Source organism: Syngnathus floridae, chromosome 5 (assembly GCF_059516105.1).
Source record: "Syngnathus floridae isolate MCC-2025c chromosome 5, RoL_Sflo_1.0, whole genome shotgun sequence".
NCBI lineage: Eukaryota > Metazoa > Chordata > Actinopteri > Syngnathiformes > Syngnathidae > Syngnathus > Syngnathus floridae.
This window is the reverse complement of record NC_142417.1, coordinates 5,563,819-5,581,431: the sequence shown is the minus strand read 5'-3', so window position 1 is coordinate 5,581,431 and position 17,613 is coordinate 5,563,819. Positions and strand designations below refer to the sequence as shown.

The following is a 17,613-nucleotide window of genomic DNA, read 5'->3' as shown; positions in this document are numbered from 1 at the left end:
CGGATTTTCAGTCTAAATTTAAAAATGGAATAAAACTTTTCGGGATTACGGTGTACTGGCATTTTAGTTGGGCACCTCCGCTATGCTTGACGCATGATGTGGTATGCTTTGGATTCTTCTGCATTAGTAGTTTTGTATCTCATTGTTCACATCTCTCTCATCGTCCAGATGCAGCTACACTCGCCTAGGATCATATACCTGAGATGGATGGATGGATGGATGGATGGATGGATGGATGGATGGATGGATGGATGGATGGATGGATGGATGGATGGATGGATGGATGGATGGATGGACGGATGGAATTGGGTGAGATGGATGGATGGATGGATGGACGGATGGAATTGGGTGAGATGGATGGATGGATGGACGGATGGAATTGGGTGAGATGGATGGATGGAATTGGGTGAGATGGATGGATGGAATTGGGTGAGATGGACGGATGGAATTGGGTGAGATGGATGGATGGAATTGGGTGAGATGGATGGATGGACGGATAGATGGACGGATGGATGGAATTGGATGGGATGGATGGACGGATGGATGGAATTGGATGGGATGGATGGACGGATGGATGGAATTGGATGGGATGGATGGACGGATGGATGGAATTGGATGGGATGGATGGACGGATGGATAGACATGGATGAGTGGATGAATGGACGGATACACGGCTGGACGATAGACAGATCGACAGATAGACAGATAGATGGACTCACAGTTGCCGTGGGAGATGCTTATAGGCTCGCTGTCTTCTGGGAAGCCGGCTCCAGCTATGTGCAGTAGCATGAAGTAGAGGAGGAAGGCCTCTGACCTCATGGTCGCACCACTGTGCAGCTGCTGCTGCTGCCGCTGCTGCTGGTCCTCTGGTGCAGATGTACCTCAGCCTGCAGATAAAAAAAAAAAAAAAAGATTATACTGAGGGAGTGGATGGTGGGGGCAGCATAGCTAAAAATAAGTCTTTCAGAATCAGGGATTGCAAAGTAGCACCTTACACATCCGTGCATTACGTGCCGAGATCCAAGATGTATGAATTTTTGGTGACTCATTGCATATTAAAGAGCTTTAAATGGATTAGCAAGGTGATATGCGTCATAGATTGATACCAGGCAGAGAGGATCTTTCTCGAAACGCCTCAAGGAGGATCAAGACCTGCACACGCAAACGTATGTATCCTTTCCAACTTGCGAGTCAGCCGACAAACACACTTCCGTCTTCCCAACATGGGAGCCCAGGCCCTTTCCTGCCTTTCCCAACCATACTTGGGCTTCAGACACCCGCCGCCACTATCTCACCAGTCTCGAACCGAATGCACTTGCTGCTAGGCTAACAACCCCAAGATTAAAAGCAAACAAATCCATTTGTATGAATTCATTCCATAAACAGTATGTTCTCATCAAGCTCATTCCCAAATGCAATTTTATATGTAATGCATATCTGTGCACATCTAGCCCTGACATGCCGCGCTGACTCCTCCCGTCGTTTATGGCAACAGATTACGGCCATAAATCAAACGCGACAATTATTGCGTTGGTAATCTAATCAAGAAGCGAGCGTTTCATTTGCATTATGCTCTTTCTTTTTTTTTTTTTCAATCCCTTCCCAGCTCGGGACATTGCTGGGAATGCAGAGGATGCTTCTGGGATGAGGATTTGAATTTACTTCTCTCTGATATAAGTTGTTTATCCCAACATGTATTATCCTTCACTCAAGGCAGGAAGAAGAGGGGGAAAGAGAGGATTACTTTTACTTTGCAATGTCTCTCTCTCTCTCTCTCTCTCTCTCTCTCTCTCTCTCTCTCTCTCTCTCTCTCTCTCTCTCTCTTTCTCTGTCCCTTCATGCTCCTGTGAATCTCATTGAGGAGAGGAATGAAAACAGCATTCACACAGAGGATCACTTTCACACTGAGGAGAATAGCAAAGCTTTGGGAAGCCTGAAGACCACCTTCATCTCCTTTGCTCCCGCTCCTCTTCCTCACACCAATTTAGACACACCAAAAAACAGTTAAATAATCCGGTCCCGCCTTGGATTTTTCATTTATCAAAGAGCTCCATGTAAATCTCATTTATCAAGAAGAAGAAAGCCATACAGCTACCAGAATACAGTTGACAGATAAAAGTTATGAAAATAGAATTGCAAGTGGCTCCAAGGTTTTTATTCCTCTCTCTTCCCTGAACTTTACCCCGTAAACCTTGACATAATTGACTGATTGATGAGCGGTAAATGGCACAGCATTGGCGGACAGATGGCGAATGTGAAATACTGTAAATAATCCGACTGTGGTATTTCCAGCTGGAATCTTGATCATCGCAAAGTTAAAGGTGTAACTGCAAAAAGCTTCTTCCATATGTTATTGACTTTGACATAACGGCACTGCCAGGAGATTAATCAGCATTCATCTTCCATGTGCACCGGTGGGGATGTGCTGGATTCAAATGTTTAAAAAAAATAAAATAAAACTGTGATGCACTAAATGGCTTCAAGTGTAACTCAAAGGCCGCTTTCATCACCGCGTGAGTAACAGCGAGACCCACGCCAGGCTCTTCTGGAGGAGAAATTGCTTCCTCGTGTGCTTAAATCTTTCTCTGAAAAGCTACTGTAGCGCACACCGTCAGAACTTCAGCACTCAACGTGCGACAGTAAATTAGCGAAAATGCCACAGGTGGAAGTTGAAGATTTCTTAATATAAATGAAGCAAACAAAAACTTTTCCTCTGGTTTTGACCGCAGCCACTATAACTAAGTAGGTGGCATTCCGAGTGCAAATGTGCGTGAAGGAGAAAACTAGCGTGTGTGTGTAGGAAGTGTTATTCAAGCTAATTGCTAGCAGGGGCCCAGCAACAGGTAGTCCAAACACTAGAATCAATCTAGGACAAAGTCCCGTGAGGTTTCCAAGGATAACCGCATCACATGCACGTACATCCCAAAATGAGCAGCCCCGCGGCGGCTAGCAAAACAAACGATTAGCGGGCTTTGACGGTAAACACATTACGTAGTCTGATGATGTTTTGCTTGCTAATACGCTAATGTGGACATGTTTGCTGATGGTGCTCGGTTGTAAACGTTCGTCAAGGCCGGCCGTTATAGTTGGGAAGCGGAAGGAAATGCCATCACATGTTTAGATAATAGTCACGTTAATAAATGGAGGGAACTTGCACAACGTTAATAATTAATTTGGTTTTTAAGTATTTGGATTTTTTGGTCATGCTAGCTACATTCCAGGTTTGTGGAGGATGGTGTGATGGTGGGAGTTTTTCTTCGGAAGGGACCATTTCATGGTGACTAACCAATCAAAAATAATAATAAATCCCTTTCATGTGAGGAAGAAATATCTGGAGTGCCGTTCGTTTCTTTGTGATGGTTTATTTTTGTTAGCACAGTGAAAAACGCAAGATAAGACAATACCATTTTTCGTTCTGGGTGGGGAGGGGGGCTTCCACTGTGACCCAACCCGCCAAATATTTGCTTTCATTTTGCAAAACAAAATCTAACAAAAGTTGTTTGTTTTGATGTGTTTGTCTGTTCTGTTGGCTTCCTGACAGCAACCTACTTCAAGGAAGACAAAAAAGATGCGACTATAGCATTTTCTTTTTCTGGAGGCAAACAAGATTGAAAAAATGAGAAAATACATTTCTGGCAAAGTTTAGTGCAAAATCTTATAGAATCTTATAAAGAATTCTCACATGCAAGCCATTAATCTTTGCAAAATAAACCGGACAACTTTATCTTATTACTAGCATCGCTTTCTGTAGTTTAAAGAAGAGGACTTTTTGACTCAAATATTTACAATAGTGAAAAGTAATGAAAGTGTTGTCGGACATGCTTTTTAATCACTATAACAAGAGCGGCATGTCAGTATATAAGTGTTTCTTCTTCATCACAGTCGGGCCGAATAAGAGGTGGAAGTGTTCCATATTTATAGTTAAGTGGCGGCTTCTCGTAAATGCTGTCTGACAGCTTTGATACGAGGGCGGCGTGCCTGTGTTTATATTTGGCAGGCGGGATAACGTGCGCAGATGACAGGCAGGAGCACCACAGGGAGGGAGGGAGGGAGGGAGGGAGGGGCCGTCTCGGTGGCAATGCGGTTGGTCGACAGACATGATTGAAATGTGGGCCTCGTCGGAGGAAAAGCTGCCGTTTGGACAGGTGGGCCATCTTAGTCGACCCTCCGAATGTGTTGATAAGCAGATCACACATTTTGATTCCTACATCCTAAATTCTAATATTTGTTCCACAAAATTGCTGCGATTTTTCATTTTTATGTCGTATTGACGTTTCCTGTAATGGCAATGTGATTATAGCCGTACGAAAAAGTCGATTCAGTCTGTAAGAAATGCGCAGCCCGCCCATGCTTTTTATGCCACCTGGTTGTGAGTAAAAGTGATTTTAAATGACGGGTCGGACTATTGTTTTTGCTGTGTGACAATTTTATAAAGCGCAAAACACTTTTAATAAATTGCACGGAGATACAGCTCAGGAGTGAAATGAGGAGAGTGAGATGTTTGTGGAAATATAATCTTACATTGGGTGACTCAAACTCATTCAGAATCTCATTTGGAAGTTTTGTTCGACTCAGATGTCCTTTGTGATGTCAATTTGTTTTTGTCAGAATGCTGAAGTTATGTTATATCCATTTGTATGTCTTTCTTTAAGTTAAATGCATCAATAGGAGGAGTCTGTTGATTTTGTGATGTGAAGCATTAGCATTCCGAGTCGGGCAAGAGTTTGAAGCGTGCATTATTGACTTTATTCATAAGTTACAGCTCACTATGTGAGTGCTTATAAGGCTACATTTGACACGCGGTAAACAAACATCAATTGGGCAATTTTCCCCTACTTTAGAGGTTTCAGAGTTCCCACTTCACCCTCTCAGGTAAGATGGAGTTTACAACCTGGACTGCTCGACACTCAATGAAATACTTCCCACTGGTTAATGGTGGACTGCTGTCCAGTCATTCCCAAACTCTTATTCACACACTGGCCAATATATCAGTCAGTCATAATGTAGTTGACATTTGTATGAATGACAAAATTCAGGCACACACAAGACACGAGTATATTTGGAGTTGCATATTTGGTGCGTCTACGATTTCTTTTTTTCTTGCACTTAAACTTCCCTCGGAGCTGTCCACCTACTGATCCCATCGCCCGACTCGCATGTTAATGCAAAGTCTGAATAGGGCCCGAGAGCAGAAAAGGAAAAGATCAAGCAGAAAAGATTGCATAGAACAGTGAAGACTTTAAGGCACTGATCCACCAACATGGAACACATCCAAGCATCAAGGCTCCCAAATGGAGCCAAAGCTTTTTTCACTTGTCAGCCCTGCTTGATGAATCCAAGACAAGAGACACCAGAGGAGCTTGAACCAAAGAGGGTTGCCTCAGGAGGAATCAGCCCGGCATCCAAAATACAGTAAGCCGGCAAACATCCTTCCCATAATTCTTTGCCTGCCTCGCATTTCTCGCTTTCAAGTCAATATCAGTACCATGATAATCCATCATGGTTTGATTATTAAAAGACAATGAAGTGGGCATGAATGAGGCGCCCCGTCGCTGTTGGGCCATTTATTGAAACAGAGGCCTCTGATGCATGGACGTCTCTCTTTTAAGAGCTGATGGATTGATTGCGGAAGCCAGCCAAAAAAAGTCTCAAGGGAAGCACAAGAAACAAGAGATCAGAGGCACAGTGCCAACTTTGCCAAATAGCAGCCTCACAAAAAAAAAAAAAAAGCATTCAGTGTGGAGATAAGCTCTCGTCTTAATAACGTCGCCTCTGGGATGTTAAAGACATTCAGTCCGTATGCGTTTTAATCATTAAACTGATGAACCAGTGGGACTTTTTGAAGCGTTTTGTCAAAAGGGACGGGTGGGAGAACCGAGCAGTTGGCGTGTGAGAACCATCTCAAATGTGCACTGACATCGCACCAACAAGTAGAACAACCTGCTCCGTTTGTAAGTGAAGATTAAAAGTAGGCCAAGAAGCAGGCAGGCTGCTGAAAAACCAATCAGGAATCTTGTCTCACTCGCACCCTGGATCGGTCGCCTGTGTTTTCTCGTTATGCCAAAATGTGTAAGGTGCATTTTCAAAAGCTCATAGAGAAAGAAAACCGCGTTGAATGTCACAGCCCGCTCATGCTGATAGAATGTGAAAAGTGCGGGAAAATACGTCGCAGATACGGACACGCTCGGACGCACGTGGCATTTTCGAACTGTCCTTTGATTTGAATTTCTGTCTCGCCCAACGCCTTCGGTTCACACTTTGCGTCGGCGTGTGAGCTCGAGCCTTGTCCGTAGAGTGCGAGCTGGGAGATTTGTTTTTTGGCCAGGTGCAGTGGAGAAGAAGAATCATCAGTAGAATGTCATCGCGCTAAATGCCACTTGCACTGCGCCTCCCTGCGGAGCGGCGGCAGGGGGGGGATGTTGAAGCTGTCACACGTTAAGCGATGAATTTCATTGGGAAACTCCCGTCAAGGCAGACTATGGCGCTCCCTAAGGTGCTACTGAGGGTTTCCAGCTATGAAAGCCAAGTTCAGATCACTGAGGTTTAAAGGCTCCAACCATTTTCCGACAGTTTTCACTAACACGTCTGTCACATGCTTTTGACAAAATATCCTAAGGATCAAGAAGGATAGGACTCTTTTCACAACCAATTTCATGTCGTGCTAAGATTAGCTTGTTTTGAGGGTGTGGCCTTGTCTTATGATTGTGTAGCCCAGCCAATGGCTGCAAAAAAAAATTTTTTCTATTGAGATGATTAAACAGGCAAGCACGTGTTTTTTAATCGCAGGAATGTGTTGACAACTTAATAGAGCAACAAGTGCAGGCCGGGCCTCATATCAGAAGCTAACACTGTTAGCTAACGCTAATACAAAAACATGCTAGTAGCAGCATCACACTTATCTTCTCTTGAGCAGATCATGGGCAGAAAAACTTCATGTGGGGGTGGTTATTATGTACATTAGCACCACTGTTAGGCCAAAATCGAGTTTTAAAACTAGGCAGGATGTATATTAAGAAATGTCCAAAACTGAATGAAAAGTAACAACACCCACTGGCTATTTTCTGCTATATTACAGTAGAATCCATTTTTGTCCTTGGTTATGTTTCTACTCATCTAAAATGCATGAGACTTAAAATCCTTTTTGTGTCATACCTTGCAGATAGGAAGAGTATTCATGCATGCATTCTTAGTTTTTTAAGGTGCAGCAGAAAATTTAGCGAGAAGTAACCAAAGGATGATAGCATGAGCTCCTCGGGTGGCTTTGACTCAAATCGAAGACGATGAGGAATCAATAAAACAATAGAAGCGCGAGATGGATATTTACAGCCTCCTGTTTTTTCCTCGACAGGCTTTAAATGAGAAAGGTCTCTGAGTCGATAATGTAACAGCCGCTCGCTATTGGATGTTTTTTTTGTTTTTTTTTCTTGCAAGTCTGAGAAGAGTTTGGGGTGAGAATTGAAACTTTCTCATGCCGCTACTTGGGAGCATATTATGCCCTCCATTTTGTTTTATATATAGATAACTCTAAGCACCAGGCACAGAAGAACAGATGGGAAGCATCAGCTCACCATCAGTTCAAAGTTCACGTGACCACAAAGAAGACACGGCAGGCACAAAACACAGTGTCATCTCACAAACCGTCACATGATAAAACATTCAAGTGTAAAGTCCGCTGGATGCTCCATGATTTCATTTTACCGTCACTCCAAATCATTTCATCTTTGTTAATGGCCTATTTTTTCTTTTTTTAATCTGCGGGGCTTCAATTTCACGCAAGTTCCATTATGCTAAGTGAGTGAGTGTGTGTGCTCGGCGGCTGATAGCTGGCTCGCCGGGACCTTCCTCTTCCATCGGCTGTGACTGAGCGTGATGCTAATCTCTTTAAAGGTAATGTGCGGGCCACAGGAGAGTACAGCCTACAACTCGCACTCACTTCCTGAGCCTCCTCTCATTACTTGGCCATCTGTCCGTCCTATTGATTTATTGTACGCTGCATTGTTCGAGAGCTCTTTATTTATTCCATTTTGTCTCACTCAAATTAAAGATCTTATTCGCTTATTTGGTCACAAACCAGTAACTGGAATATCACTCTGTGTTAGCTACTTTTAACAGGGGATCTTGTTTTCTGCTAATGGGTCATTTCCTCAATCTACAAATGATCAATGGCGATGAATCGGGCACAGAATGTAAATTGTGTTATCTGCGTGTAGCATGGGGGAAGCAGCCGGCATCGCTGAGCTAATGACAACAAGGTGGCGGTGGCCAGACAGGCGGATCACCAAGACACCTTGACATGTCATTTGGTGCCACAATCACAAACATGTTGTTCAGGATGCTAGAAATAAGAAACAGAAATCCTTGTCGGCATGTGGAATTGGGAGGGGATGGTGAAATAAAATAGTGTCGGTTTTCTCGATAGAAATGCCCGCAAGTTAAGCGCACAAATGTCGATAGTAATTGCATAAGATGTAAGCATATTAATATGAAATATTTTATCGTAATGAATAATAATAATCTACAATAATTGTATTATATTAGATAATATTTCACCTTTTTAGCCGTTTAATGGGAGTATTTTTTTATATTTGTATTTTTTTTAAATCAGGATGATCTCTCTTCAAATGCCAGTTTTATTTTACTGGATTATAACGTTATTGATATTATTTCAAACTAATGGCTGTGCATCCTGAAAGTGAGGCAATTATGCAATGATCATAATGTTTTCTCTCCACATACCGCTAAGTGAGTTATTCTAATTCGACAATGCCGAACGTTTCTTTGATATTTACCAAATTGTAATGCAATGACCTCTTGAAAAAGCTTTTAACAAAATCTCTCTGGACTGAACTAATTAAGATAGGCTACTTAGCTATTTAGTCTAATCAGCGATTGACCATTAGCTGTGAGCTCATGCTAACTTGATACCTTGAGATTTTTTGGCATGGTCGAAGATGGATTATGAAAACGTTGAGCCTATTTGCGTGACAAGCACCAAAGCGTCAGTTAATACATGCACTGCACTTTTATGACAACTGGAAGCTGGTGCCTCAAGAGAGCTGCAATTACAATTAACACAAGTTCATTTATGAGCCTTTGGGTCAAAGTGAATTAACATAAAAAAAGGTTAGGAATTGCATTTGAAGCCTAATGTCAATGATGCAATGCTGACGCATGCGCCCATAGCGCTTCCGATGCTCGGCCGCGAGCGTAAAGTACACGTGCTAATTGCAAATGTAACTTCGTGTGACAAGTAAGATCGTGCTGTCGTCTGAAGGGAGTTCTTTTTGATTTCACACTACAAGAGGGAATTAGACATCATAAGACTGAACAGACTTGTAACTCATATTATTGCCATAGTGTTCAAAGTTATGTCAAGTGAGTCCCACAAATGACAGTTTTACGATAAGTAATTGTCCATGCTATTTGTGATCGGCGATGTCTGACATCGACTCTGTCATTCCATTTTTCTAATGGAACCGTTGCATTCATTTCAAGGGCCGGGTTATACATCAATGCGAGTTAGTGTCCCCTGTGGGGTCGGGGAGCATCGTGTGTTTAGTACTGAGATTTTTTTTTTTTTTTTTTGCCTCACCAAAACACAAAAGGCTTTAAAGGTAGCAAGATTAACAAGAGTGTGAAATGATGTTTTAGTTATTGATCTGTTTGGCCCCAAATGGTTACGACTGACAGAACGTCCAATCCAGTCATCTTTCAAGATTCATTAAAAGTGGCTTGCCTTTTATATATATATAAAAAAAAAAGTTTCTTTCTTGAGCCTTTGTTGATTTAAGAGGACTTTGGCCATCTCCTGAGACAAGGAGCAAAAAGAGGGAGTCTTGCAGTTAGACATTTAATCCTGGTAGTGTCGTGTCTCTTGTGAGCAGTTCATATGGGTGGGCGTGTGACTTCCATGCCGAGTTAATAACAAAATGGCTGGTTCCTTTCAATAAAACTGAAGGCGAACAGCTTTTTTAATACTATGTTCCCACGGTTTGGGCTGAGATCTGAGACAAAGTTTAGAGGGTAAAAATTGGGAATGGTTGCTGCGGAGAGTCAGAGAGGGATTAGACGGGGGAAAGAACAACAGGTTGGCAAGACGCATCAATCAGTCCTTGTTTATTCACGAGATAAAGAGGCGTCATGTGGGCCGTCTTTTCAGAGAGAGTTTGATGGACCGTGTAGTGGGAGGCCATTTTGAAAAAGACGAACCGTAGCGGCGCTTTATCAAAGCTCAGTGACTGATAGCCGGAGGACTGATTCATGACGCCTGCTCACCCGTTTCAAGACAACACTTGATGACTAAGACGAGAGGTTGAAAGTGGGCGGTCAAACAAACATTTTGTGAAAAAGGTTTGAACGCATTTGCTGGTTTACGATACAGATTGGTTCTGACCCTAAATTTGTTTGTTTGGACTTGGTCGAGGTCTATGCTCCACTGAGGGCAGTTCTAGTTTTTAAGGCGGAGCCTGGCCTGGTGAGTGACATGGGTGTCACCGAATCTAAAATGTCGTTTTTGCTAGCACATCACTGCAAGGCAGAGATTCTGGTTCGAACATTTCAAATCAATTAATCAGTTAATCATTGCAACCCTATTTTAACTCCCACACATTTTCCCATAAAAAAACCACACCCACACTTTTGAAACAATTCCACAGATTTTTTTTCAAATGTATTTTTAAATGTAATGATATAAATGTACATTTTTAAATGGAATGATGTGAAATATTTTGCTTAAAATTTAATCTGACGTTGAAAGTTACAGCTCAGCAGCCCACACTGACTGACTGATTGCAGGAACATAAACAAGCTACTCACAGACAACAATTAAGTTTTCTCCTGACTGTACCAACGTGTATGCGTGTGTGTGTTTGTGTGTGTTTGTCTGTCCTCTGGAGGACATCCTCTGGCGCGTTCAAATTAACATTTCATCCCTGTGACTGTCTCTGTCAAACTAATTCATCATCATGCGTGTCTCCCTTGATTTTGTGCGTCTCCCTCTTGTCCAGCTGGCTCTCTCAAGATAAACACAACAAGTCTGACTCCGCCTCCTCACACACAAACACATCCCAAACAATGTCTTCCATCACCCTGTACCGCAGTCACTTGGCTATGTTATTACCGGATTTTTTATTATTTTTTTTTTTCAAGACGAGATTGACAGGCAGATTATATATGCGGAGGAAACGTGATTAATGAGGTTGTCGTAACAAAGTAAATCAACTTAATGGAATTGAAGAAAGAGGAGGAGAAGGCTCCGGGTTCAGTCTTAGCAGTTGTCATTCTGTCCTTATACAGGAAAAATGTGCAGATTTTCTTTTTTACTTCCTTCAATTTAGTAGATGCCCAGAAAGACATCAATGTTGTTTTTTTGCCACGTAAAATATTGCAATCTCATTTTTATTGCACATCAAGCAGGGACACTTTTTATTGGCAAAGGGTATTTGAATTTGTGTTAGTTGTAATACATTCATGTCTGCACTTTTCTTTGCCATTAGTTTATATGGAGATGTCGATTTTTATGATGATGATTTGCAGTACTGTGCAAAAGCGAGGGCAACCATTAAATGCTGTTTGAGCAATGCAAAATGAAAAGGTCTGCAGGTCAGCACTTAGCAGGCAACAATGAAATCTGTGCTTTCCTGACAGGACAGGGCCACGAAGACATAAGCGGATCAGGTTGCTCATCCGGTAACCTAAACCTTTTAACTGTTTGCGCATTTAATTCCGCCCGCATGCAATTATCGAACGAAAAACAATTCGAAGGACAGACTGTTAATGCATTGAAGACTTATTGAAAAGTATTTCAAAGAAGATTTATATTGCTTATGGATGCTGTTTGAGTCTTATAATTATTGCCATTAATGGAGGGAGAATCACTGTCCTCAAATGGTGGTCGGAGCATAAAATGTGATTATTTTTGTTTAAGTGGAAAACAAATACTTGCACGAGGATGGAGAGAGGCATTCCGTTCCTTATATTGGTTGATGGAGAATTATTATTTATGTATAAGTCCTTTACATTGTTGGTTTATATTTAAATGTCCTTCATTATTCCTTCGCATCAAGAATGAAATGATACATTCCACATCATAATAGATGTGTTTGTTCTCAAAAGCGCAATCAAAGAGTTACACATTTACAAAAATGCATTTTCTTTGCTGTGGTAATTCATTCTGGACAAACAAACAAAAATTCTCAATTCAAATATGGAACTAATACTACCCGAGGGTTTTGTGCTTGTTTGTTTATTTTTAGTTCCTGAACAAGACAAAGCTTTAAGCTCCTCAAGCCTCCCTGTGCTTTTTTAACACTCATTGCCACAATGAAACAGCATCAGGTGTTGCTGAGCCTCATAGAAGCAAAACAATGTGATATGGGGAAAATTAGAGCCAAATCTACCAAATGAGCCAATCCAATCCATTACTCAAAATAAACCTTCTGATGTTTTCCTCTTGCCAAAACCGACAGACCAATTTCTACTAGAATTGCTCAAGCGGCCAAATTGATTTTAGACAGATCATCATAAAAAAATATAATTAAAAATGTATTTCATGCCAGGGGTTCACACTGCACAATTACCCACTAGGGGCAGTGCACAGACTGATAGACAAAGCCCAAAAACAACCTTCCATTTACACCTAAAGACAACATTTGAAATAAAAATGACTTTTTCAACCTGTCAGTATCAACCCAACAGTGGCACGTTTTGTGGAGAATTATTATTTTTTTTTTTTAAAATCAGTCTCTCTTACGACCAAAATGACTGACTTACTGCAGCAAAGATATGGAAGCCGAAAATGATGCAAACTGTTGCATTCAAATGACTTTGGTGTCCATTTTTCCTCATCATTTGAGCTCATCCGCTTATGATTGACGTATACATTTTGTCCCAGCACAGACCAGTCCTGTCAGTGATTTGTAGAACGATGCCGCACAGAGTCTCTGGTGACATATCAACGCAATAAATTATCATGTTGCCACACTGACATGACTCTGGGGATGATTTAGAGCCAGTAGTTCTAGTATAGACCTTGCAACCATGAATATATTGGCGGAGGGTTATTACTATCCAAATGTGTGGGTACATTTCAAAGCATGAGCTTTGCCATCTTTCCAACGATGTACTTTGACACTATATTTTGTATAGATTGCAAGGTTGTGAGGAAAAGGGTGTCAAAAAGCAGTCCCCCTTGACAACTGGCGACAGGCAGCTTCGACTGAGGTCAAAGGTAACACGGTTGAAAGGAAATGGAGTTGCTCCATTGGAGAAGGTTGAGCGTTCTTTGGAACGCATATCTTAAAATACCAAAATAAAGGAGGCGTATTTCCATTTGATGACAATTCAGAGTTTGGATTAATTAATACATTATATGTTTTATCATTTACATATCAAAACGAAAAGGCTTTTTTTTTTTTTTTTTTAAGGCAAAGGGAAATAATGAATAAAAACACCAATTCAAAAAGGTGCCCTGCACTGTGAAAACACAACTTTTATATTTGCGGTCTAAAAGTTAGTTGAGACGACTTTACAAGGGAACAGTTTTTCAAAGTCAAATATTTTTAGTTTAATATCCCAACCTAAAATGTTATCAAAATGTAATGCCTTTTGAGTTCATCCAACTTATTATTATTACTGTCATTTTCTTAAAGTGTGGTCATACACAAGCGTTTTTATTTTTGACGGATGGGAAACATTTAAATTTCAGCAATACTGAGATATTAAAAAAAAAAAAAAAACATTTCAGTGGCAAACGGGCAGCAGATGGCATCCAACAGTGTTAATTGCTAGACAACTGCAGCATTTGCATGCTAAAACGACCTCATTTGAAGCATTCAAAACAAGCCAGTCGTAAGCCATCATCATCATCATAATAGCGAGCATCTCGACACCAGTATCGGGCAGCAGAGGCCAAACAGAAAAAAAAAAAAAATGTTGCACAGATATCATAAAAACAATATACAGTTGTCATGTTTTGCTCATACTGGGATTGAAAAGCTTTTACAAAAGTGTATTTACCTGGTAAATGTGCAAATGAGAGAAATGCAATTTAATCCAAAAGGATAATCTACACAGAATAATCTCTGTGGGGAATCAACATGATATTCCACTACCCTTCCCTTTCACTCACTTTACAGTCATAACAAAAGGCAATCATCATCTCGCATCTCTGTGACGGTCCAAAGACCTCCTGTCTAAGAGCTAAATGACACAAAAAGAGCTTTTAGAAGATGTTGGGATATTGGTACCAACGCTAGATGTTTCTTGCCACAATATATGTCAGCCTGCTGTTACTTAAACCCGTCATACTGAACAGCGCCACGTCAAAAAATATATATTACTGAGAAAAATCTAACTACTAAATCAATAAAGTCCTGAATTTAAATCAAAAGTGCTCAAAGTAAAAAAGACCAAAAACAGAAATCAACCAGGGAACTAAATACAAAATACAAACACTTGGACAAGACGCAAGTGGCCGAGAGAGCTGATTGGCAGACGGGAACAGGTAGACATAAAAATCTTAATGAGACAGACATAAAAAAAACGAGACACCACCAAAAAAAACACAAATCACAAATTGAAAAACACACACACACAATGTATGTTATCCTCATCTGCATGCCTTTCCCAGTGCCTTCATTATTTGCATGTAGCGCTGCGGAGAAGAACAACAACAACAAGGAGCTAATCCGAGCAATGTTCCTCGGCGGCTTCGAGCTCCGGGGAGGGAAAGACGCGACAATCACTTTCCCTGCGGGAGCAGATTAACCAACTTTAAAAAAGCTCCTGCAGGTCCACTTAAAAACTCCACGTTTGTTGACTCTACCTTCTTGACCAAATATCTCATTGTGCCCGATTGTTGTCGTCATCCCTGGCGTGATCCTTCTTGGCTTTCCTCGACCCCCTCAAGCGGGAATCACGGCCAAGGTCTTAATGAAACACTGGGAATGCACAGTGGACTCTCGATTCAAAGTTATTATTCCGCTGCGGCTGCCGTCGTGCATGGGGTCTTGTGGGGTCTTACATTTTGATTGAATTGTTTGGTTTTAGGTTGCTTTTTCGTCCAAAAGAAAGCGTAGCTGTGTTGTGTCTTACATCGGAAACAATCTATTTGCCTTTTTTCAAAAAATGTCCAATTATGATAATACTGCGCTAAAATAATTTTGGAAGAGAGGGACGCGCGGCAGTCGGCCTCCTGCGTCGGCTGCATAAAACATGAGCGCTGTGCTCTGTATGGATTGTCGGGGGGGGGGGAACACTGCGTGCGGCGTTCACAATAGAAAGCAGCAGAAAGCCTATGTGTATATGCATAATGTGTTTTCCTAATGGATGATTACATAAGTCCTGCGGGGTTCATCGGATTTATTTTCCCCCCCTCAATAAGACTTCTTTAAGTGTGGGCTAAAAAGCTCACTTGTTCACGCACTCTATGAAAAAAGTCACACAAGGACACACAGGGGATTTTTTTTTCATAATTTTAGCCCATTGTGAGTAGACTGAAGACAGCTAGCCGTTTATACCACTGAGAGAGAGCCAGTGTGTGTGAGGAGGGGACACCAGCACTCAAGATCCTGAATGGCAGATTACATTTACATGGTAACACAAAAGAGCTGAAATGTGATTGGACAAAAATAAGGCACTTGCTGGGTAGCTGTGTGCATTTAGAGAAGACTGGGTTACCAAGATTGGGTTCATTATTGGGTGCAAATTGAAACCGCCATTTTGGACCGCCTTGAAGTTGAACTCAATTGAATGAACTGGTTGTTGGAAAATGTTGGTGGTGGCTTGATGTTCAAATTCTGGTCAGGGAAAAATCATAACGTCCAATTGAGTCCCAAGGCAAGACCTTTTTGTTCCGTGTTCCATGACAGCGTTTGGGCCAGTAGGGAATATAACGAGAATGCCACTCAGTTGAGCGCAGACCTCTACCAAGGCCGATCTCGGGAATCTAGATAATGAAGACGAATCAATTAAAAAGCCGTGTGCGGAACGCCGTGATGGATTGCACTGTTACCAATTCCAATGAATTATAGATAAACGAGCATCCAGAGAGATCTCTTGTTGCCTTTCAAAGTGCGGTGAGCTAAGAAGCCGAGGAAGTGTCTTTGGAGGTGAAACTGTATCCTTCTCGGGAGGGGGAGGGGAGGTGGTTCTGGGACTTCAGCCATCTTGATGTATTTGCATCTTAACAACCTTTCTGCATAATTGAAAAAGTGGTTGTCTTGATCTGTGATATGGTAATTGCCTTCCTTTTCTGCCAAAGACTTTCTGGGTTTCCGAGGGAGCATCTGTCTTTGAGGATAGAAGAAAAAAAAAAAAAACCTGCACGTGTCACCCCCCCTTCTGTCTTTGAGCTCTGCGTTTGAGTATTTTCACAAGTGGTCGACGTCAACTGATTACAAGATCCAGTAAAGTTGACTAATCTTCAAACAGCAGTGGACGGAAGGAGGGGAGAGATGGCGGTGGGATGGGGGCGGAAGGATGAAGGATGGGGGCCGACTTTTCATGTGGTTTCATCCGACTCCAAATGGCTTCCAGAAGTGAGTGCACTGCAAAGCCTCGGCACTTAAATCAAAGCTTTTCATGACATGCTACTGGTGTTAGTCAAGTTGCGAGCATAAGATGTTTAGAGTCAAAGGTGATCCTTTTGTTCCAGAAGAAGAAGTAAGAGAAGAAAAGTCCAACGCAATGCCATACTTAAGTTTTTGAACAAATCTGATCTGCATTAGAAACATACAAAATCACCAATTGGGTTCACTGAAGACTCTTGAATGTTCAGTGGAAGCACAACCAAATTTGCGAGCACAAGTACTAGACAAAATGGATGACTGCAAATGAAAATGGAAAGAGATACAGTTCCGGATTATTTCTCAAGATTTGGATCATGGGCAGTTGAGTCAAACGCCAAACCGGTTGAAAACATCTCAGATGAGACAAAAGACTCCACTGACGCTTTAGCAATACAAATGTTTCACCGTCGCTACAGAGATGAAAACCAGTCGTTTAGATCCAGCCTGAGATTTCCACAAAGTCTTTACCGTTCAACATGAAGGGAGGGGGGCGGAGTTTGATCTGTGCAAATAGACCCAAAAACATGACAGGTGACACGCCATCAGCGCCATCTTTCATCTAAATCTGAGGAGGCCGATGCGGCGCGGCATCAAAACAAATAAGAGGTCGGCCGACAGATGAATACGCTCGTCTCGGGTAGTGTAAACAGCTCGTCTGCAGTCTGTACAGATGCGACCGTCTCGATCGCATTTCCGTCTCATTCTAATTGGATGATTAACGCAGAAGGAGCAACAGTTTAACATCGGGTCAAAAAGGCGTAAGGCGAAAGAACGGCGCCTCTCGGAAAACATCTGTCGCGGGCGAGCCGGCCTTCATTGTGCAAACGCTTGACCCGCTCGCTTCATTAGCCGACGCCGGTTGCCAATTACGCCGTTCACTTCAAGTGCCCGGGCTGACCACCAATCAAACGGAAAGCGAGAAAACAGCCGAGCAGAGGCGAGAACGTGTTACGTGCTCCACAACGCAGCTGAGTTATTTTTATGGCTTCAGGATAAACTATTAGCACTGTTTCATTTGCCACTTTTAAGGGAGTAAAAAGACGGA

General features: G+C 41.9%; 1 protein-coding gene across 4 annotated transcripts in view; it reads right to left on the bottom strand.

Moving 5' to 3' along the window:
- The window catches only part of sema6a (sema domain, transmembrane domain (TM), and cytoplasmic domain, (semaphorin) 6A), a 95,015-nt gene that overhangs the window by 47,208 nt on the left and 30,194 nt on the right, over positions 1-17,613 (bottom strand). For all 4 annotated transcript variants that reach the window (XM_088375941.1, XM_088375940.1, XM_088375942.1 and 1 more), the window contains one exon: positions 720-887. In XM_088375941.1, the coding sequence (XP_088232067.1) occupies positions 720-819 (100 nt within the window). In that variant the 5' untranslated portion in view covers positions 820-887. The remainder of the gene's footprint in view (positions 1-719; positions 888-17,613) is intronic.